This window comes from Idiotropiscis lumnitzeri, chromosome 11 (assembly GCF_059441095.1).
Source record: "Idiotropiscis lumnitzeri isolate Australia: NSW breed Sydney's pygmy pipehorse chromosome 11, RoL_Ilum_1.0, whole genome shotgun sequence".
NCBI lineage: Eukaryota > Metazoa > Chordata > Actinopteri > Syngnathiformes > Syngnathidae > Idiotropiscis > Idiotropiscis lumnitzeri.
In genome coordinates this window covers 4,466,011-4,488,576 of record NC_142401.1, presented here as the reverse complement: position 1 = coordinate 4,488,576, position 22,566 = coordinate 4,466,011, and the positions used below count along the sequence as shown (strand labels likewise).

The window sequence follows — 22,566 nt, the reverse complement described above, 5'->3', positions numbered from 1 at the left end:
CCATGAATCAATCAATACATTTCCGGGTCAATACTAATTTGTATTTAAACACTCCTTATCTTGTTGTTCACATTTTCGCATCATGAGACCAAGACGTGGAGAACGCCTAAAAAAAAAAAATCAAAGTTCACAATGTTCCAATGAGGAAGAGTATCACAGTGGCAAGAGTGTTTCGCAACAGACTTGCTGCGAGACTGGAAGAGTCACAGAAAGGCCTAGATGTGGACCTCCTCGCAAACGTAATTAAAATGATAATTGTAAGGAAATTTGAGCAAACTACATGTTAAAATATATTTTTTATTTATTTTTACACATATCAAACATAAACATATAGCAGATAAAATGCCCTTGAGGGGTCCAGCTAAAGATTACACGTAAAAAAATAAAAAATATTTCTTGTGGAGGGGGGGGGGGGGTACTTCCATTTCTTTCTTTCTCATACTGAAACACTTTCACACACACAAATGCACGTCCACACGCACACATTTACTGTTTTTCACAATTACATTCATCTTGGAGTAGGTCCCAATTCACATCTACTGAAATGAAATGTGTCGCTCAAATCATGAGAGCAATGTTGGGGGATATTTAGAAAGCAAGAATAATCCGCTTTTGTCAACACAACTTTTTTTTTATGCTGTTTTTAACTCCACCAAGTAAGGCTTTCCGTATATCCGGAATGGTTTCCCATCTATAAGTGCTCAATTAGTACAGTGTCGTCGCCTCGAGCCAAAACTTCAAACTGGCTTGTGCTCTTCTCAATAATTCACATCGCTGGTGTTAAATGTGGTCCCTTTGAATATGAAACCGTGAAGTACTTTAAACATTCATGATCCAATAGTAACTGCAATCTGCCATAACATGATATATAGTTTGCAGGCGTGGGAACTTTGTTTAAAAAAAAAAAAAAGATTTAAAAGAGGTTGGACACAATGTAATCAGATGCTTTGCCGTCAATGAGACCAGCTCCATCATTGTCAACAAACCAGCAGGGAATATTCTCCCCGTTGATCACATCTTTGCTGAAATCCTTCTGCCAGTGCCTATGCAGGCGAGAAAAACAAAGTCATTGTTTTTGTGTGTGAGTGTGAATTTGGGTGTAGAGCGTGTGTGCAGCTAACCTGGTCACATTAAGTGTCTGTCCTTTCACATACATGGTGACATCGGTTTTCGGCAATTGGAGCTCCGTCACTTCAAAATTGACACCATGGTAGAACTGGCCTGAGGTTCAAACGACACGTTATAGCTTTGCTTTCGTCCGACTTGAGAGCATGAATACAATTGTTGCAGTGCGTGACAAAAGGATATTGTGCAGAACGGAAATAAATGTTCCGGTGGATTCCTACCTAGCAATCCGTGAACAGATTTGGACAAATGGTGGCTATCCAGAGTGTAGAAACCCAAATAGTTCTGCTGATCGTGGCGTCTCTTCCACACTTTTGTATGTCGGATGACCAAAAATTTAACCGAGTGCCTCAGCGTGACTGTGAGGCTGCAGTTTGTTGTCAGATGAAGGTCCATACTGCATGTGGAAGCAAAATATTGATATATCGTTAGATCATTTTTATCACATGGATCTGTTCGTTCCCCGAGAATTATAATACCAGCCCGGTTGTTTGTCATTTTCCATGAACAAGAAAATGGCCCGCTAACTAACGAGCAGTTGGATAAAAATATCCTACCGACAAATAAAATAAACTCATTTGGTGTTCAATCAATCACCACAATTCACTGGATACATGATCACAAACATACTACGGAAAAAAAATAACTCAATAAATTACCAGACGGTGATTTCTGCGGTTGTTTCAGTCGGCCAGGCTACTTCCTGTTGCCATGCCGACGCTCCCACGTCGTTAGGAGCCATTTATACTCTTAAAATGGATCGTCGCTTGTGAAAAAACATATATTTCCATTTTTTTTTCCATTTTTTAAAATTCAATGTGGTTTCCGCGTTACAGACGTCCCATTAACGTGACAAAAGACAAATTGGACATACGTGTTTTTCACAGGACAGTGACAAAAAAACACATTTGAATAAGTTCCGTTTTGGGCTCACGTCACTCTCCCGGTCACATTTTCCGAGAACCACCCTCAACCCGGATTTGTTTTTTTTTTGTAAATTTCGGTTGATGCGAATCCAGTAACTCAACATTTTCACTCACTTGGTGTCTTTGAAAGATGCAAAATCCGTCCAAAGCATCTTGAGCAGTTTCCCCCCATGGAACAGCGAAATATCCTGAGTGTTCACCTCCAGCTTCACTCCCAGATTCTCGTGGCTGATCCCAAGACGACCAAAGTAGGTGTTCATCTTTTCAACCACGCCAAATTTTTTCTTGCCAATAATCTCGCCATTCACGACAAAACCTGAAGGTACAAGGGATTATTTTAGTCTCTGTGTTGTCGTCATTTGATGTATGCGAGCACGTGACCTGATTTGGGGTCCCGGACCAAGTTGAAAATAGTCCCGGGTTTGTCATTGATGTTGAAACACAGGGCATCTTCTTGGTCGGGGACTTCTATCATGAAATGTGGATCGCCATCCACTGTAAAATACAAGAGATATATAAAAAAAAATATTGACTAAAATACAGGAGACATTGGAAAAAAAAATACTGAATAAATTCCTTAACTTTTTTTTTTGAAACTTTGTTCATTTATCTTTTTTTAATCACTGCACATTCATTATTTGCATTTTTGCTGAGGTTTTGAAAATAAATACTTTGTGTCTCTTCCATTTTTTACTCCCCTGCACTTGGGTCTGACCACAGTTTTTTTTTTTTTTTTTTTACTGAAATATATTCGTCTGAATAATTTAGAATTGCTTTGTTTTGTCGCCTAAGACACGTAGTCACCGAGGTATTCATCTTCCATTTTTTTTTTGGGGGGGGGGGGGGGGACACCCTGTGTACATCACTTTAATGTGAATCTGATGTAACAGCAAAATCAATTTAAGATCAAATTCATAACATTTATGGAACAAAGAGTGTTAAACTATACCATTCGATTGTTGCCGTAAACTTGCATCATGGGAAGAGGAACCTGAGACAAATTATTCAAACATTACGTTTAAAGTAGCAGATCCCAAAATGCAATGATAAACAAAAAAAACATATGACGGCCATACCACGAGGTTTCATTTGTTGTCCTGTTTGACGTAGAAAACACAAACAAACACAAAAAGGCAAATCAGATTGAAGTTGCGCAACAAACTTGATCTTCTATTAAATAATGTCAGCATCAGAACCAAAACCCGAAAGCAAAGGCAAATCTTTTTTTTTTAATATATAACATTATGTGAATTCTGTGAAAAATTCCAAATCTTAAAAAATCGATTCATGCGAATGGGAAGTAAGAATGAGAATGACTTTACGATTTGATTGACGGGGTGGACTCGCAGCAGCGGCGGGAAATCCTTGCACAAGTCGTTTCAAATCATACAGAAGAAAATCATTATTGGTCGTGATGCGATGATTAAGAAAATTGACGTATTGTACCTTTTTTTCTCTCTGCTCTTTGTCGTTGATCTGTTTAACAAACGAAACACAGACAAAGCCAGTTGAGATTTCATTCGCTCGGCAGAATTGCGTGCAACCGCGAAGCTCTCGTCGTTGAGCTTACGTGCTACTTGAAAACAATCCTCATTCACACCGACGATGCCGTGCGAGCATGCCAGGACAGCAGCTGCTTTTGTCACTTTTTCAGTTCCAAATAGTCTTGTGTAAACTGCCACTTCAAATCTGCAGTATATTTGTTCGAATATCCATCCATTTGGGTCACCTATGCTAGCTGACTTTGGGCATGCATGCCAGCCAATGGCAGGCCACACATTTTGACTAAGAGTCAATTGCCTTCACACCAATGGGAAATTTTGATCTTGTTTTGTGAATGTGGAATAAAAGCAGAAACGCTGACAAAATCCGCATGAATTAAACGCAACCTATTTTGGCTCTCAATTGCTTCTTCACACAGCCACGCGTTTTTTTCCCCCTACAAGATTTCATTCTGCTCCAAGTGTACACGGACTTCAAAGCCCATCTCAAATAAAGAACGGCGCCTTTCCGATTCCTAAAAGCCAAGCATGTCTTTTTACCCTCTGTCAGTTTATCGGCGATGAGGGGGCTCTCTGGTCCGTTTTCACTTTCAGGCTTGGTGACCACCATGGAAGTGAGCGGGGTGACAAAGTTGTAGCGCAGCGACATGTCCAAGGCCTTGGCAGTGAAGTTGTCCTTTTCCTGTTGATTACCAATGCGACTGGGAGAAAAGTTGGCTGCTCAGTATTACATAAGCGTAGGAAAACATCCTTCTTCACGGGTCTTATCGATGTCTGTGATTGTGATTGCTTTGCGAGAAAGCGCAAGGAAATAGTGGTACGGATAAAGCTGAAAGATTAAAAGATCTGAACGAGCAAACCTCTTCTCCAGTAGCTGCTGAATGGTAAGGTAAGCCCACAGGCGCTCCGTGAAGTCCCCAAAGATATATTTGTCTTCCGGATAGATCACGTCCCAGTCTGCCACTTTGGCCTTCCCCTGCACTTGGAAATCTGCCTCCGGCTATAGAAGAAGGGAAAGAGACTGATTTATTTATTTATTTATTTTAACTGGTAGGATATTGACAGAGTACAGTTCAGTGGAGCTTAGTGAGGGGCCTCACAAGAAAAAAAAACTGCAAATTAAATTCATCATTTTAAGTCGTATTGACCATTTGTCAAAGTGAAATCATAGCTGTAATTGAACATTTCCATTACAGAGCGACGGAGAAAAGCACCCGAATGATTTATTTTTTTTTATCCTTTTATTGAGCATTTGAATGAGAAATGAAAAATTCATGTATCAAAACAGAGAGAAAAAAGAGAAAAGAGAAATTCGATAAGGTGGGCAAGAAATAGGGACGAAATTGCATTGTGAAATTCCAAAAGTAAAAAAATAAATATAAATTTCCAAAAGGGGAAAAATTGGGTCCATTATGTGGCATTTATCAGCATAAATAGTTGATGAAGAATCGGCTTTGGTTTCGGAGTAGCTCAAAGTGCTTAAAAACAGAATTTGAGTTTAGTTTTGTAATTTGGGTCACACCAGTTGGAACAGCTACAAAGTTGTGTCAATTCATCACCTGGACCAATTCCGTTTTATAATTCTGTCATTCACTCACCCCCTGGGCAAACACCTCCACGAGGAAGTTCTCGAGCTCATTGCTGTCGTCCAAGCGACCGGCCACCACAATCTCGGAGCCGTTGAACAAATGGCTGTGGTGATTTTTGGTCAAGAAGTCTACCGTATTGCCCGGATACTGTAAGTCGACCTCCAAGAGCAGTGGACTGGCCACTTCTTCGTAGAAACCCTGAAACACAAATCAAAGCCATTCTGTCCAGTTTACTCCGCTAGATTTTCGAATCACAAACCCAAAATGGTGCATGTGCACAATTTCCGCCTTCCTTTAATTATTTTCACTCAATTTCTTGACTCGACCTGAAGTTGAAGAGCTGCATCGGAGGCCACGAAGATTCTGCGGGCCAGCCCTTTGTTTTGTCGGCTCATCACGTCCAGAAAGGAGTAGTCCACGTCATTGCCGAACCCAAGACAGAACAGAGACATGTTTCCACCAATAGCCCGGCGTATATTCTCCTGGATCGTCTGCAGGTCGGACACCCCTGTGGGTGAAGACGCTGAGTGAGCGTGCGGTGAAATTGTTTTGCAGTTGATACTGTAAAATGAAAAGATGAGAATTCTTGTGAGGCTTGTTTGCTCTTTGAGACTCGCCGTGGTTTGGCATCCCGTCAGTCAACAGAATAATCATATCCGCGCTCCTTTCGGGAAGGTGTTTATGTTTTCTCGCCTTTGTCAATATCGTCACTGCTTGCAATAGGGCGCTGTTGATATCCGTAGCTGGATAAATAGAAGACAAGCAGATTAAAGATGACATCCACAATATAGTTGCAGTATAAAACTCATTCCACAATTGGAGAACATTTTCCGTCCCACAATGAATTTCCGATCAGGTTTAAAGGGGAAGTCAACCCCCAAATTTTCCTACCAGTTTAAACATGTCATTCTGATTAATATTGCTTCTGTGGAATATGAGTTAAGCAGCAAAATCCATCTTTTTTTTAGTCATCTCAGTGGGCGGCCATTTTGTCACTTTTGCTGACTGAAAATGACATCACAGTTGCTCAAGGCTCAGAAAACGACCAATCATGGTTCAGCTTCACAAAACAAGTGAGCCGTAATTGGTTGTTACCCCAGCCCTGAGCAACTGTGATGTCATTTTCAGTTGACAGAAGTGACAAAATGGCTGCCTCTTGATTTTGCTTGCTTTACTCATATTCCACAAACGCAATATTACCCAGAATGCCATGTTTAGATTAGTAAAGGCAAATACAACCTTTTATTGCAAATATTTTTGTGGGTTGACTTCCCCTTTAAGAAAAGGCTGCAAACTTGGTGCGGCTCCTCTGACCTCCTCTTTGCTTCAGTTTCTCGATGTAGGCGATGGCATTTGTCACATTCGTTTTTGTTGCTTTCAGGATGGATTTCTTCCAGGTGATGATTTCAGTATCAAATAGGACGAGAGCAAAATGGTCGTCCTCGTGGAGGTCCTTCAGAATGGCCGCCAAGGCTTCCCGGGTCTGCAAATGTTTACCCGAAAACATGACATCAGAAGACATACTCTACATCCAGTAAGGTATAACGGGACTTGCCCACACAGTTACCTGACTGATCTTATTTCCTGACATTGAGCCACTCCTGTCAACCACAAATATCACATTCTTTGGGACTGCGGGTAAGTCAGGTGGAGAGAAGAAGTGCACAAAGTAGCCGTTGACCATCTAAGAGAAAATTGTATTATGTTTTCAAAAAGTAGAACAGGCTGTAGGGAGCACTGCAAATGCAAATTTTAAACACGCACTGGTGCAGGATGAACGGGTCAGAGCTTACCTGGACTTCCCCAAGGTTTTTATCTCGTTTGACGTCATACTTGACAATAAAATCTCCCTCAATTTGAGTGCCCACACATGTCGGACATTTCCTCTGTTGCTCCATTGTTGGTGAGAAAGTGATACGGGCCTGAATTAAAGAGACAAGCACGTGAATTGATTGACATTAGTTTATATTTTTCAGAGGAATTGCTCTGGCTGTGTGTGCATTTTGGGCACTTTGAATGTGAGAAATGATGAAGACTGCGGCAGTTTGTGTAATATTTATTTATTTATTTTTTAAATTTTTTTTTAACTAATTATTAACTAACTATTTTTTTTAACCAGTGACAACATTTATATTTGACTAGTTCATTTATAGCAGACAATTTCGTTTTAGGTTAGATTTTTTTACCTGACATGTTTCGGCGAGTCTCTCGCCTTCCTCAGAGTGTCACATGTGACACGCCGAAACATGTCAGGTAAAAAAAAATCTAACCTAAAACGAAATTGTCTGCTATAAATGAACTAGTCAAATATAAATAATAATAAGAAGACAAAATGAACTTAATACAAATAAGTGGCAACATTTGTTTCGAAATAGGAAAAAGAAAATTCTGGTTTCACCTTTGTGTCAGTTACGGTTTTCTCCACCAGAGGGAGCAGTTCATTGGTGAGGAATGTTGCTGTAGCATCCACTGAAGAGAGGCCCTGAGGTTCAAAGATGCCAACTGTGATCTACGCACAGACATCCACACACAACATCACGTTGTTGTATAATATTTCTCCCGTCTGATGTCATCACGAAGACACCAAAAGCGACATCGACCTGAAAGTCTTGGACCGGTTGTTGGGGTTTCACTCGAGTCAGAAACTCATATTGGCCCAGTTTTCTCTGAAGCAGCTCCTCGTAAGTCAGAACGAAAATGACGTCACTTTCTGCTGCAATGTTAACCGACACTGAAAACTGCTCCATCTGTCTTCCAGATGCCCTGAAATGATTTGTTTGTTACATAACATGTTACATCCAGTGCCCTCGCTCCAACATACTTGACCAGTCCAGCAGTCTTTCCTGAAGAAACCGCCTCCTCATATTCTTTTTTCGCTTTCTCCTTCCCCTTCACCTCTCCAACATAAACTTGGTTATCAATTTCCCTGAAAGGCACAGACGGAGTTTGTGAAGTGTTTTTTTTTTTCTTACCATACTTTCATACCTGATGCATTTTGACTTACATGGTGAAATTGGTGATGAAGGCCGTCTTGGGCAGGTCGACTTGGAAGGCGATTTCCTGCGAGACGTTGGCTTTGTTCAGCGCCTTGGAGGTCATGACGGTATGAGCGAAACGAGATGTCACTGCGCAGTCAACTCTGAAAGTGTGCACCTCCACCATCTGACAGGATGAACACAACAGAAACCACGTGCCACATTAATACCACTGGTGGGCGGTCGACACCTTTATCTGAGGAAAAAAATGGTCCAATTGACCACTCTTCAATATATTGTTCATTTTTGTTGTCATTATTTGACATATCGTTCATTATAGCCCGGCCTGTGTTCCTTACAGTCTCAGAGTCGGTGCTTCTTTTCTGTTGGACAAAACAAAGAGAGAGAAAAGATAAACCCATGGACATTTCCTTGTCAAATGTGCTACAGCTCATCTTAACTCATTCACTGGCAGCCGAGGTAAAATAAATGTACTTTTTGCCTTCTATATTCGTCAATGGCAGTGAATGAGCTAATCATATTGGTCTGCAATTAAGGCCTATTCCAAAGCAGCGCACTCACTACTTTAACAAATAACATATTCACGACTAAATCATCAGAATTTTGAACTATCAATCGAGACTCATTTTGAAGATCCTAATTCGCAAGGCAGTTTATAGCTAACATATCATATGTGTAAATAATTCAAATGTACACCTTTATTGGCTTGCCGCCCACTGTTCTATATGATTCCTGCAAATGCACAAAGTCAGACTAAATTATTCCTAAAAAGTGTCAAGGAGCGGTTACAAAAAAAAAATAATTAAAAAAAAAAAAAGAAATATATATATATATATATATATATATATATATATTTTTTTTTTTTTTTTTGTACTATCTGATAAAATGAACCTTGTTTCCCTGTAAATGACGTAGACATTTTCACATTATTTTTCCGCCCATATTTATCCAATTACTGCGGCTTCCTCCCACATTCCTAAAACATGTTGGTTAGGTTAATTGAAGATTCTAAATCGTTCGTTGCCCTGCGATCGGCTGGCAACCCGTGAGGAGAAGCGGATCCGATAATGGATGGATAAAATCGTTTGATGGTGTGTGTGAATCCACCTCTTGCCCAGTCATCCTTGATAGGTTGACCCGTTCCGTGACCAAAGAAGGGGTGGACTTATGCAACACAAACAAATTTGCTCATTCAAAATGTCTTATTAGCATGAACTCAAACACAAACATATCTGAATCGTTTCATTTCAAGACATGTGAATGACGTGCAACTTTCCACACACCAGAAGTTGGACCAAACAACAATAAAAATCCTGGGCCCTGAATCTTGCACGAATGCAAGTTGGATTAATAAACAAACGAGCAGACTGTGACTTTTCACTTCTCTCCCCTCCAGCAGCCTGGCCAGCCACGCATTGCAAACAACTCGTCTTTGCTTCTCTTTTACATAACCAGATAAGGGCCTGATATAAATGCTGAAATTCTTACTCCGTTCTCTTTAAGGTATCCTGCAAACAGTCACAGAAAAAACCATATTGTGTATTGCCTATCTGCATTACCTCTGCAAGAGCATCTCTGTGGGAAACAAGCAGAGCTCCTTGCCCCTGCGCTGCCATCACAACGCAGACACAAGCCCATGATAGGACTCTCCACAACACAGGCGTGCCCGCGACGAGGAAAGGCTGATCTCCAAGCATGGCTGAAAACAAGTACTCTGGGAATTCAAGGCATGTGAAAGGAAGAAGTCTTCCCATAACAACTTGACTCCGCCCACAAACGACCCTGGAGGCGGAACTTGTGTTTCCACTCTGACAGGATGAGTCAGTGACCGTCAATGTGTGTTTTCTGGGAATTTGGCATGTGTGGGATGGGATTAAGAATGCGTGGGGAGGTTTTATAAACTGAAGTCAAATCTAGACTTGCCCATTCGGACGGATGGCTTGGCTGCATGCATCCAAGAAAGAAATGGCATCTTTATAATATTCCCTTTATTAGTCCCACAATGGGGAAATTCGAGATTCGAACCCAGGCCTCCTGGGGAGACTGGGTCCTGAACGCGGCGCCTTCGACCACTCGGCCATCCTGGCAGCCAATAGGAACTGTGACGAGAAGCACTGTTTGTTTCATGACAGCAAAGATATCCTACTTTAGTTATTTTGGTGTATTATGCGAGGTATGGAGGAGACATTAGAAGAAAAAGAACATCCAGACTGACAGCAGCGTTTATTTCCCGCATTTGTCAAACTGCTTTGATGTGTGTTTTGCCAGTATTGATAAAGACACAAACATGATTAGAAGGTTTAGTTTCTAAACAGTTTTAAAGAGCCCAGACACAATATAGTCGGAGGCTTCCCCGTCAATGAGGCCGGTTCCATTATTGTGAATGAACCAGCAGGGAACATTTTCTCCATTCTTCACATCTCTTCTGAAGTCTCTTTGCCAGCCCCTGCGCATCAGGAAAACGTCGCATTGACTAAATGCTGAAGCGACACGGCTTCTTTTAGAAATGCGCCGATGTCTCACCTGGTCACATTGAGCTCTTGTCCCTTGACATACATGGTAGCATCTGGTTTCTCTGGGACTTCTCCTGGACGCAAACTTGAGACCTCAAACTCAATCCCGTGGTAGAATTGACCTGGGAAATGAACCAGCCATGGAAAATCGTTTAAAGTACGGCATAGTTGGAAGCTTCTGGTACTTCAGCCTGTCACATTTTGGGTATTATTATTATTATGTATAATAATAATAATAATTGTATTATTATTATTTATAATAATAATAATGATGATGATAATAATAATTGTATTATTATTATTATTATTATTATGTATAATAATAATAATATTATTATTATTATTATTATTATTATTATTAGAATCTGGCAACTGCAGCCAGGGAAATCTGCTTTTTCCTTGACAATCTCACCATGCAAATTTTTCTTCAACAAAATAATCTGAATGGCGCCTCAGAATCTTTCCCAATAAGAACTGCAGGTGTCGTGATTTTTGCGTTGCAGCAAGTTGTTAGGTTTTTGATGGACAATAGCCAAATGTGCCAAGGTGAAGCGACAACTACAGGGTGAAGCTCAATTTCATACTTCTGTTGCTCCATTAATTTATTCTTAAAGGGGAAGTCAACCCCCAAAAAATGCGTGCGATAAAATGTTGTATTTGCCTTCACTAGTCTAAACATGGCATTCTGATTAATATTGCGTTGACGGAATCTGAGTTAAGCAATAAAATTCACCAGTTTTTAGCCGTGTCAGGGGGGCGGCCATTTTGTCGCTTTCTCTTGACTAATAATGACATCACAATTGCTAACAACTAATCACGGCTCATCTTTTTCCTGAAGCTGAACCATGCTGAGCATAGAACATTTTCTTCTAAAGGAAATATTACAGTTGACTTCCCCTTCAGCAGCAAATTATAATCACAAATAGCGTCATGTGGCCCAAAATGTGTTTATGAAAAAAAATGTCTTTGAATTGCTGATACAATCTGACATCACATAATGAGGTTTTTGAGCTACTATTACACATTTGGCCAGCTCCTGATTGCATCATTAGGCCTTCAACTTCGGAGGTTCTACTGGACTGACTTCATGAGTGCATGTGTTGTTCTACCTAGCAACCCGTGAACAGAAGGTGACAGGAGGTGGGTGTCCAGTGTGTAGAATCCCAAATAATCTCGGTGGTACGGGTGGTTCTTCCACACTTTGTGGAGCAGGATCACAAACTTGACAGAATCTTTGAGAGTGACTGTCAGGCTACGATCCTTGGTCAAGAAAATATCCATGCTAGGGAGAAAGGACGAGTAAAATGGTCTGTTTTTTTTTCTTTGTCATCCACGTGCAAAATGTTCAATCTGATTCTGAAAATAGGATATAGAAGTCTTTTTCTCATCAAAGACACTTTCTAGCAGTACAAGCACTCACTGGTCCCCTTTGAGGGAAGTTGTGTTCGTCCACTGCAACTTGACCCGATTGCCATCTTGGTGCACGAAGATGCTTTTAGTGTTCACCTCCATTCTCACACCTAAATCTCGGTGAATTATGCCAAAACGCCAAAAGTAGGTGTTGATTTTACCATCAGCAGGAATTTGCTTGTCGCCAATGATCTGGCCATTCACCAGAATACCTAAGGAAAGTGGAGACAACAGTTAGTTGCAATTGTCTGCGTAGAACTGTGTGATATTAACTCATTCACTATCAGCCCAGGTAAAATGAATGCACTTTTTGACTTCTATATCCGTCAATGGCAGTGAATGAGAACTGAGTCTGACCTGACTTGGTGTCTTTCACCAGGGTGAAAATTGTTCCTGGTTTGTCATTGATGTTAAAGCATAGGGCATCATCTATGTTTGGAAGCTCAATGATGAAATGGGGATCTCCATCCACTGCAATAAATAAATAAATAAATAAATAAATAAATAAAATTAAAATTTAATTAAAATAAAATTTAAAAAAATTATAAAAAAATAAAAAAAATAAAATAAAATAAAATAAAAATAAAAATACATTTTGCATTTGTTTTGCAATAATTGAAAGTACTTACCAAAATATGTTGGTGGAGCGTAGGCATTATAGGTTGGGAAAGAATTGGATGGGTCTGATTGATGAAAATGTGATTGAGGAAAATGTGCTCCACATCATTTTGAATTCTCTCCAGAAATACATCAATTTTAAGTGTGAAATTTGGTAAGAAAAAAAAAAGTCTTACATCCTCGCTCTGCTTGTTGTCTTTCCTCTGTCAAAGAAAACGGAGGGACAATGAATTGGCACGTCCTAAAAAAAAAAAAATCTAACAATTGACTGCAATGACAGTGGATATATTTTTATGATGAAATGAATGAAACCACATTCAATGAGTTCAAAAATAGTTTTGAAAGGAATTAGCACAGCCTCCTTTCAGATCACAGGCAGAACCTTTCCATTGGATTCAGGTCTGGGATCTGGTAGGGAAATTCTTTTGTTGATTTGGCTTTTTGTTCCAGGCTGAAAGGTGAACTTCCGCAGTGTTGCATTTGTGCCACGTATGTTTGGAAACATTTTTTTTTAGTCAACAGTACTTGTGCTATTTTGTTTTATATAAATAAGAAACTAAAAGAAAGCAAATGATATTTTCCTTAAAATAAAAAGATCCATGTCATACCCTCAGTTAGTTTATCAGCAATGAGCGGGCTGTCTGGTCCGTCCTCGGTCTCAGGCTTGGTGACCACCATGGAGGTGAGAGGGGTGACAAAACTGTATCGTAGGGACATGTCCAAGGCCTTGGCGTTGGCATTGACTTTCTCATCCTGGCTACCACTTTTGCTGGAAGAAAGAACACTGGCAATATTCATCTATCCATCGGGAGAGCTGGAGCTATCCATCCAATCCGTTATCTGTTTGCGTCTCCTCACGAGGGTCGCGGCGGTACTGGAGCCTATCCCAGGTGACTTGTACACCCTGAACGGGTTGCCAGCCAATCGCAGGGCACTCATAGACGAACAACCATCTGCTCTCACACTCATACCGAGGGGCAATTTAGTGTGTTAGATCAAACTACCACGCATGTTTTTGGAATGTGGGAGGAAACCGGAATACCCGGAGAAAAGCCACACAGGAACGGTGAGAACATGCAAACTAGCAAAATAGCTAAATATATTTTTGGGACATGTCGTGGAGGTTTTCCAGACAGGATTTAAGATGCTGCGCAGCACAAAGTCAGCCCTGCTACGAATTTGTAGTCAAATTTTTATGGCTAATAACACTGGAGAATACGTGTGTGTTTTTTTTTTAGACCTGTTTGCAGCGTTTGATATGGTGGACGATAGTATTCTGTTGTCTTGTTCGCAGCATCGGGTGGGGATTAGTGGTAACGCTCCAGAGTGGTTTCGATTCTATTTGGTAGGCAGGACTTTTTGTGTTAACCGTGATTGTCATATGGTGTTCCACAGGGTTCAATTTTGGGGCCCCTCCTGTTTTCCAATTATTTACTGGCCCTGGGTTCTATCTTAAAAAAACATGGTATTTCCTTTCACTATTATGCAGATGACAGACCTATGTCCCCGTGCATAACTTTTCTTTTCCTGTCTGGAGGAAATCAAAGCCTGTATATCACTAAATAAAACAGAAGAGCTCATTAACTGACCTCGTCTCCAGTAGCTGCTGGATGGACAGGTAAGCCCATAGACGCTCTGTGAAATCCCCAAAGATGTATTTTTCATCCGGGTAAACAGTTCCCCAGTCGAGAGCACTGGTCTGGCCCTGCACCTGGAAGTTCTCCTCGAACTATACGGCAGGAAAACATTTTCAGAAGCTATGTCTTTGTGGCGCACATGGATACAGCGTGGGGGGGACGGTGAAGAAAAGTCAGACAAGGTCTCACCCCTTGGCCAACGACTTCAATCAGGAAGTTGTCCAGGTTATTATCCACTAGCCGACCAGCCACCACAATCTCCGACCCATTAAACAACTGGCTAAAGTGGTTGGTTGTCAGGAAGTCTACTGCGTTGTCAGGGTAACGTAAGTCCACATCGGAAAGCAGTGGGCTAGAAACCTCGTCATAGAAACCCTGAAACAAATTCATACAGATATTTACTTGCATCTAATGTCTATGGATACTTGATATTATTTCAAGACAATCCAAAAACTCTAACAAGAATCCCCCCAAAAAAAGAAACAATGACAACCTATGTTGACCTTGGCATTGATGTAAAAAGAATGCAATGCTTCCATTCCCCACCTTCAGTTGAAGAACCGCATCTGAGGCCTCAAAGATTCTACGAGCCATCCCCTTGTTTTTTTGACTCAGCATATTCAAGAAGGCAAAGTCCACATCATTTCCAAATCCAAGACTGAATAGTGTCATGTTTCCACCCTCGGCAGAGGCCATATTCTGATGGATCCCTATCGGATTTGACTCACCTTCAGAAGACAAAGCATGCCCGTATTTTATGAAAGCAATGAAGACGTCCACCTCCGACGGAGAAAGCGGCACCGCCCAAACGAAGACGTAAAAACCGTGCATGCTCACCAGAATAGGGCATTCCATCAGTGAGTAAAATGATCATGTCGATGCTTCTCTCCGGGATCCTCTTCTCCACTTTGTCTTTTCGGAGCATGGCAACAGCTCTTAACAACGGATCATTGATGTTAGTACCTAGAAAGACAACAGACAATATGAAAAGAATTGATTTGAATGTTTCTCATCTCTGCGATGAAAATGAGCTTGATTTAGCTAACTCGGGCGCAGTTACATTGTACAATTTTGAGTAATGTACTTTGTCACTTTAAAAAAATAATAATAATAATTTACAGGATCATAAAATGCTGGTTCTTCTGTTCACCTCCACTGGCCTCCAACGTCTTGACATATTGTATAGCCTTAGCCACATCCTCTTTTGTCGCTTTGGTCAGGGTTTCCTTCCAACAATCGACTTCGTGGTCAAACTGGATGAGGGCAAAATAGTCCTCCTCATTCAGATCTTGAAGGATGGCTTGCATTGCCTCTTGGGTCTGGAAAGAAAATATTTGCTCATTCACAACGTCAGACACCACTCACGCATCTTATTTACATTTGAATCTTTCTTCCTTTTATTTATGCAAGTGTACCTGCATGTTCCTGAATGCACAGTGACACAAATGTTCCAACACTTTCTTACCTGGACAATTTTATTTCCCTTCATTGAGCCACTCGTATCAATCACAAACACGACATTCGTAGGCACTCTTAACAGGCTGGGTGGTGCAAAGAAATGCACAAAATATCCGTTGACAATCTGAGGGGCGGCAAAGGTCCGTAAATCAGATGACGTGCGAGATGTGGCGATCCAAACAATCCTCTCATAAGAAGTTCTCAGATAACCTGAATGTCACCGAGGCGCGTTGGACGATTCACATCATACGTGATGATGAAATCTCCATCGATCAGAGTTCCATCACAGCCTGGACATTTTCTTTGCTGATCCAGATTTGGTGAGAAGGCAATGTGTGCCTAAAAGTAGGGATCAAATCGATCAATCAACCAAATTCAAAATAAAAAGCATTTAGAAATCAGCCTCCGCGAATCTCATTCACATCGTGATGCTGATTTTGTTCGTTTCGTTTGAAGCGTTCATATATGTTGACGAAATTGTTTGACAAAATTAAATGTAAAAAGGCACCAAGGCTGGATTTACACTGCATCATTGAAGGGGCTGAATGAGCTCATGGGCTAATTTTGGATAGCAATCAAATCGTAAACGAGCAGTAGCACTTGGAGTCAAGGGTGCAACAACCTACTTTCTGGAGGGTATGCCGGCATATAAAAGGCACCCCCCTCCAAAAAAAAGCCTATAAATTTAATAATAAAATATAATATATAATATTTATATGTAAATAAAATATACAAAATATAATAAAAATATTTTTTTTTGGGGGGGGGGTCAGACATTTATTTAAAACTTTTATTGAATGTTTGTTTCATTGAAACCATATGAGGCACCCCAAATTACCAACTGTCTTTTAACCACTTTGAAAAGTTGTTTTTTATGCCAACATAATCTTTCTCCCTCTAGTCTACCTCTTTCTTTTTCGGTTTTGTGCCCCTGAGCACTTTCGAGTTTTCTTCTCCTTCTTTCGCATCAACAAACGTTTGAATTGTAAACACTCGCCGCTCGCGTGCTCGAGTACGCGCGCACTGGACTCTGTCTGTGAGAAGTTGGGGGCGGAGGGCGCTAGGTGAGGGCGGGGGCGGGGGCGGGGGCGTAGTTGACAGTCTCTGAGTAGAGATGCCTATCAGTGACGTGCCTCTATTTGTATTAGTGATTAGATCAAACCCTACCCGTGAGCAAACAGCTGTTTCATAAAATGGCCACTCGAAAATGATTTTCCTTCCATCGCTTTGGCGCCCCCTCTAGCGCGGCGCCCCAATGCGCCGGATATGCATACATCATTTTTGCACCGCTGCTTGGAGTGACACTGTAAATCCAGCCGAAGAACGCATAAATTCCAAAATGTACCTTCTTTTCTGTGACAGTTTTCTCCACCAGGGGGAGCAGTTCGTTGGAGAGGAACGTCGCATGGGTCTCAACGTAAGAAATGCCTTGAGGCTCGTAGATGTTTGCTACGATCTGTTTCAAAGAGGTTAAAAAATTGTGACACTTCACTCAGCACCAGTTGCCGGGCTGGTAAATGAAAATTGATGAACCTGAAACTCCTGGACAAGTTGTTTGGGTTTCACCCGAGTCAGAATCTCATACTGGCCCATTTTCCTCTGCAGGAGCTCCTCGTGAGTCAAAACGAAAGTCACGTTACTTTCTGCTGCAATGTTGACAGACACTGAAAACTTCTCCATCTTCCTCCCAGAAGCTCTTGATAGGAGCACAAAATAAGTCATGACGTGATCCAAGAAATGTTCATTTTGTCTTCACCGACTTACTTGACCAGCCCGGCAGTCCGACCTGATGAAACCGCCTTTTCATATTCTTTCTTGGCTTTCTCTTTTTCCTTCACCTCTCCGATATAGAATTGGCCTTCAATTTCCCTAAGAGAAGTGAAAAAAAAATTGAACTTTGTCAAGGTTCTCCAGGTCAGAATGGACATTAAATCTGTTTCTCTGTTACATCTCTGGCAAATGAAACATTTATGTGGTTTCAGTGTTACAGTCCACCCTCTGAGGGACACCAGAGACCACTGTTTAATTTTCTTCCTTGAAAGCCTTTTTTTTTCTTCCCTCATTCCACCAGAGAAACAGACAGACGGAGGTTTGACATTCCTTCTGTAAAATATCGTCATGGTGACCTTACATGGTGAAGTTGGTGATGAAGGCCGTTTTTGGGAGCTCCACTTCAAAGAAGATTTCCTGCGAGATGTTGGCTTTGTTCAGAGCCGTGGAGGTTATGACGGTGTGGGCGAAACGAGACGTTACAGCACAGTCCACCTTCACACTATGCACCTCCACCTGAGAAGAAGAGAGGGAGGCGTTGCGAAAGCCTTTTGCGCATGTTTTCAATCTTTGTTCTCACCGTGACAGCTTGCGTACTTATCTGTAAAAGAGAGAAATAGACAATTACACATTCTGATATGCAAGTTAGTGATCCACATTTTAAGTGCTAAACGACAAATACAATTTTATGGCTGGATTTTTTTTTTATATATTTATTTGTTTTTTATATATATATTTTTTATTTTAAAAATGAATATTGTGGCTTTTAAACAGATGAGTTTTGTAGTCCGGAAATGACGATAAGTGGATGTGAATAAGAAATCAGTCAGTTATATAATGTTTATGAAATATAAAAAGCTAAAAAAAAATAGGGTAGACTGCTGATCTCTTCTTTTTAAATGTCTTAATAATATTTTATTAATATTAATAATAATAGTATATTTTTGTTGTTTGCTGTAAATGCATCAAAAATGTGGTGGAGTAAGATTAGATTGACTCTTTTAAGTCAATGTACCACTGTTCAATAACTTCTGCTAAATACCTGGCGTGGCCTGGCAGGATGTCCTGCCTCCTACACAAACAAACACAGCAGACAAACATGGAGGACAGAAATCAGAAAACATTCCTGAAAACACCAAAGCATCAAAACTCTTTGAATTTTTGCATCTAAAATTAAACGCCATGTTCACATCCGCGACGACATGTCAGAAGTCTGAATATTACCTCGGCCGCTCCATCTGGTCCAGGGAAGACAATATCTCCCTGAGGCGGGCTGGGCAGCCCCAGGCAGGCGCTGCCCCACAGCAAAAATAGTCCAACGGTCAATGCTCGGGACATGACGAAGCTCAACTGAAAGCTGGACTTGTTCACCACTGAGATAAGTGCTCTGGCGGAGGGGAGGGACGGAGTGCTGACCAATTAACTTACACCCATGGCACAGAACGCCAGAAGATGGACTTATTGGTGCTTGGAAAATAATTTTTTAAAAAAATGACCTGGAACTTGGTGAGCATTTACCCTTCTCCACTGACAATTTTTTTTTTTTTTTGCAAACTGGGCCGTATCATAAAAGGCTCAATTCATACTAACCATGTTGTTGTTTTATAAATAGAGTTGGATTGGAAAGTGAGCAACAAATGTAGCTAAATTATCTCAAATTTAAGGGAATAAATATTTCATTTATCTAATCTGATTAGAATTATATTCTGCCCTATATCAAGGATGATTGCAGTGATAACATTGTGATATTAGTAACAATTCATGATCATTTTGTGCGCTTCATTTTGGTTGCTGCTGTCGACAATTTCAAATGTGGAGAAAAAAAAAGGCACAGAGATGCTGATTTTTTTGGTCCCCATTCACAATAAAACTTGCGACAATTCATATAATTAACATTTAGTTTCTATTTCTTTTATTAATATTATGATAATTCCGATAAAGTTAGTAGATTCAAACGGTTTCGCCGATTGTGCTTGGCGATGCTTTGGTCACACCTCTTCTGCAGCCTTTTTACTGAGTAGAACATTTTAAAAAAATTCAAGAGTGGATGATGTATGTAGACATCCTTACCCAGAGAGTGAATAGTGCAGTACTGTTCAAAGTTTGCCCCCACTTTTTTTTCTTTTTTCATAGTTTAAATATGTATCATATGCTCACTTGAACTCGTTGCTACTGGAGCTTCAGTGCAATTTATTAGACTTTACATCTAAACATGCAGCTGTAATTCCTCAGAAAAAAAAAGTAAGAAAGACGTAGTCAGCAAAATCATTTTGTTCTTGAGAAGGGGAAAAAAGAAAGTGTCTATTAGGAGTTGGCGTCCACAATTTGAGAGTGTCTTGAGCCAAAGAATAATATTGATTACACTGTAACCGAGTGAGAGTTTTTTAAGTCACAGAATTTTTTTTTTATTTAGTAAATCAGAAAAAAAAAAGTATGAACAGAAAATTTTTTTACTTCTAATAATTGAATGGGAGCAAATCAGTTTGACTCATTGGCCGAGGTTGAAACACTGTGCAAATTGCAAAGTGCAACTGTTTAAATACTCCAGTCAAGTCAACACAGACTTCCTTTGGACATATTACACCCACAATTTCTGGGAAATACAATATAAAAAAAAAAACTTGGAAATCTATTTTAAGGCAGCAACTTAACTATTTTCACAAATGAATCCTGCAACGAGCTGCTACTTGTTGAACACGCTGGCTCCCGGCGGGGCTTTGGCAGCAGGCTGGTCCAGGGACGTCTCGGTCCCGGTCCTGACGTTGCTAAACACTGACGGTGCAACTTTGCCCATCCGTTCTGGAACAATAAAAGAGCAACACAGATACATGATGGAGCAAAGCAAAAGCAGCTGAAATGGGATTCTCTCCAGAAACATTCTAACGTGTGCCTTGCATAGCATACCAGAATGCAAGTAGGCAAAGTTAGAAACAAAAACGTTTCTTTGATGAAACAGAGCCTAGACATTTGTTTGAATGAATGAATATTGAATTTTGTGTGCATGAAGGGAGCAAGATATTTTTACATTACCTATGTATTAACAGTAATTATTAAACAATAAATTAATTCTAATCAACTATCTCCATTGTTAACCCATTTTGATTTATTTCCTGTGGCAGCCAAACTAATGCTGACGTCACAATACACTCAGCTCAATTTGGGGACTCCAGACGTGTCGCAGACTTTTAAGGATGTTTATGTCAACCTTTTTTGCCTCTAGCATGTTGTTACGTAACCAATGTTTTCTGTTTAAATTTTAACTGGTTTTGGCCATTGGCTGTCGTCAAAATGATACAAGTGGCTCGCCGGCGCATACTCCCTGGTGGTCTAGTGGTTAGGATTCGGCGCTCTCACCGCCGCGGCCCGGGTTCGATTCCCGGTCAGGGAACATCTTTTGTCCAAGTTTTTTTTTTTTTTTTTTAAAACAAATATTCTGTGCCCTTTGTCATTGTGTGCTGAAACATGGACTAAAATCAAGCCATCCTGGACAAAAATCAATGTTGAACTTGATATCTCAAAAAGCAGAGGCGGGAGGTTGCTCAAACGAGCAAACACTCAGTGATGAGCAACTCTCCTCCAGGGGAGAGGTAGTAAAATTCAAAAGGAAAATTTGTTGGAATGGAAACTTAGCTTTCTTCACATTTGCGAATGCGTGACAGCATTTTGATGATGATTGTGAGTGGAAAGAACAACCCGTGTGACTTACCACACTCAGCCATGACCTCATAGGTCTTACTCTTGACTTCACCCTTCAGGCCCAGTTTGCTCCGGGCTCCTTTCAGGTCCTCTTCCTTCATGGGAGGACGCTTCTTCTTTTTCACTTCACCTGGCTAGGATGGACACAAGAGCAGAAATATAACAGTAAAATAACAGTTTGATACAGAGTACACTGAATGGTTATAAGTCCTTTTTAAATTAGTTTACCTGTGACATGTTTCTCCAAGTTGTTGTGTCGGTTCTTTTCAGTGCGTCTGCTCCACGCCTGGGGTGTGTCTAAGTGTCGTTTGCCCCCTGCAAGCCTAACGTGTATATATATAGTCCAGCTAGAGTCCCAGTGAGTGACTCAAGCCTCCCAGCCTCTGTTCATTGGTGCCTGTTGTCAGGGTGTATTATTAGGTGTGATGTGAGAGATGGAGCAGCTGGAATGAGTCTTCCCTACGATGAGCTTACCGACCAAGCTAAAGCTGGTCTTCCCTCACCATTTCTCAAGACTAAATGTCGCTGAGATAAAGTGTTTTATATGACACTTGTTTCAAAAAAAGGGAAATGATTCAATTTTAGCTAAAGTTGTCTAGCTATTATTTATTAATAACAAATATATAAATATATCTTTGTTCTATTTATGCCAGTGATGTACAGTGACAGGCAGAATAATTAAATGTTTTTTCATTAGGTGGCAGAATGTACAATTATTAACCTGCGTGTCAGTTTGTTGCCATTCATACGTCAAAATGAATAGCTTTGTGTTAAAAAGAAATATGCCTACATTTTACACACAGTTGTGTATTTGTGAGTACAAGGGGTGGGGGCGTATCAATACCACGTGCCTACGTACCGGTATCGGGGCGATACCACCCTTAGGCTTTTAGGTTTCAGGTATTCATGAAGGCCAATAACAGCCACCATTACCACCAAAATCTGACCTCCCTGGCAGTAGGTGGCGCTATGATGCGGCAGTTTGACACATTGGCGAATATTATTTGCATAAGAAAGAAAGGTTTTGTTCACAATGTTATGTCGTTATGTTCAATGAAATCAAAAGTATTATTGGTATTGGTGTACACAAAGAGCGAATACTCGTACAGATACCGAACATCCCAAGTGAGTACTGTGTACTGTATATTGAGATGGGTACATCATTATTTCTGTATTGAGACATTTTCTTTGGTGGTAAATAAAATAAAATTTTCACTTCACCCATTGGCATACAAAATGTAGTTGAATAATTAAAATACTTCCATGTATATTTTTTTGGAATGATGCATAAAAGTATTTGATATCTATGCCAAAGTCTGTCAGAAG

At 40.5% G+C, this 22,566-nt stretch overlaps 3 protein-coding genes and 1 non-coding gene across 5 annotated transcripts; 1 reads left to right on the top strand and 3 right to left on the bottom strand.

The window, feature by feature from the left end:
• Window positions 1-302: 302 nt before the first annotated feature.
• LOC148326901 (inter-alpha-trypsin inhibitor heavy chain H3-like) lies at window positions 303-9,862 on the bottom strand. Of its 2 annotated transcripts, none has more exons than XM_088309445.1 (20): window positions 9,698-9,859; window positions 8,147-8,304; window positions 7,964-8,068; window positions 7,743-7,905; window positions 7,541-7,651; window positions 6,936-7,064; window positions 6,710-6,826; window positions 6,457-6,625; window positions 5,760-5,885; window positions 5,469-5,650; window positions 5,152-5,340; window positions 4,414-4,553; window positions 4,094-4,254; window positions 3,498-3,527; window positions 3,001-3,042; window positions 2,433-2,546; window positions 2,166-2,367; window positions 1,347-1,522; window positions 1,122-1,221; window positions 303-1,043 (listed from the first exon to the last, which is right to left on the bottom strand). In XM_088309445.1, the coding sequence occupies exons 1-20, from the start codon at window positions 9,833-9,835 to the stop codon at window positions 914-916; spliced, it is 2,682 nt and encodes an 893-aa protein (XP_088165571.1). In that variant the 5' UTR covers window positions 9,836-9,859; the 3' UTR covers window positions 303-913. The 2 variants fall into 2 exon arrangements, 1 of the variants encoding a protein (XP_088165571.1); XR_015845828.1 differs by lacking the exons at window positions 303-1,043; window positions 1,122-1,221; window positions 1,347-1,522; window positions 2,166-2,367 and adding exons at window positions 3,374-3,415; window positions 8,477-8,500; window positions 8,835-8,870; window positions 9,246-9,302 and having other exon boundaries at window positions 3,001-3,148; window positions 9,698-9,862.
• Window positions 9,863-10,342: 480 nt separating this feature from the next.
• On the bottom strand, window positions 10,343-18,907 carry LOC148326900 (inter-alpha-trypsin inhibitor heavy chain H3-like). Its single transcript, XM_088309685.1, has 22 exons — window positions 18,769-18,907; window positions 18,587-18,616; window positions 18,125-18,145; window positions 17,906-18,060; window positions 17,539-17,643; window positions 17,308-17,470; window positions 17,120-17,230; window positions 15,985-16,113; window positions 15,782-15,898; window positions 15,467-15,635; window positions 15,154-15,279; window positions 14,863-15,044; window positions 14,506-14,691; window positions 14,269-14,408; window positions 13,288-13,448; window positions 12,856-12,882; window positions 12,691-12,744; window positions 12,419-12,532; window positions 12,072-12,273; window positions 11,761-11,933; window positions 10,662-10,773; window positions 10,343-10,584 (listed from the first exon to the last, which is right to left on the bottom strand). Exons 1-22 carry the CDS (start codon window positions 18,880-18,882, stop codon window positions 10,446-10,448), a joined length of 2,730 nt encoding a protein of 909 aa, XP_088165811.1. The 5' UTR covers window positions 18,883-18,907; the 3' UTR covers window positions 10,343-10,445.
• Window positions 18,908-19,715: 808 nt separating this feature from the next.
• mustn1b (musculoskeletal, embryonic nuclear protein 1b) lies at window positions 19,716-21,795 on the bottom strand. The gene is made up of 3 exons (XM_088309763.1): window positions 21,469-21,795; window positions 21,251-21,374; window positions 19,716-20,343 (listed from the first exon to the last, which is right to left on the bottom strand). The coding sequence occupies exons 1-3, from the start codon at window positions 21,475-21,477 to the stop codon at window positions 20,228-20,230; spliced, it is 249 nt and encodes an 82-aa protein (XP_088165889.1). The 5' UTR covers window positions 21,478-21,795; the 3' UTR covers window positions 19,716-20,227.
• trnae-cuc (transfer RNA glutamic acid (anticodon CUC)) lies at window positions 20,861-20,932 on the top strand. The gene has a single exon. It is a non-coding gene; the product is annotated as a tRNA-Glu (tRNA).
• Window positions 21,796-22,566: the final 771 nt, after the last annotated feature.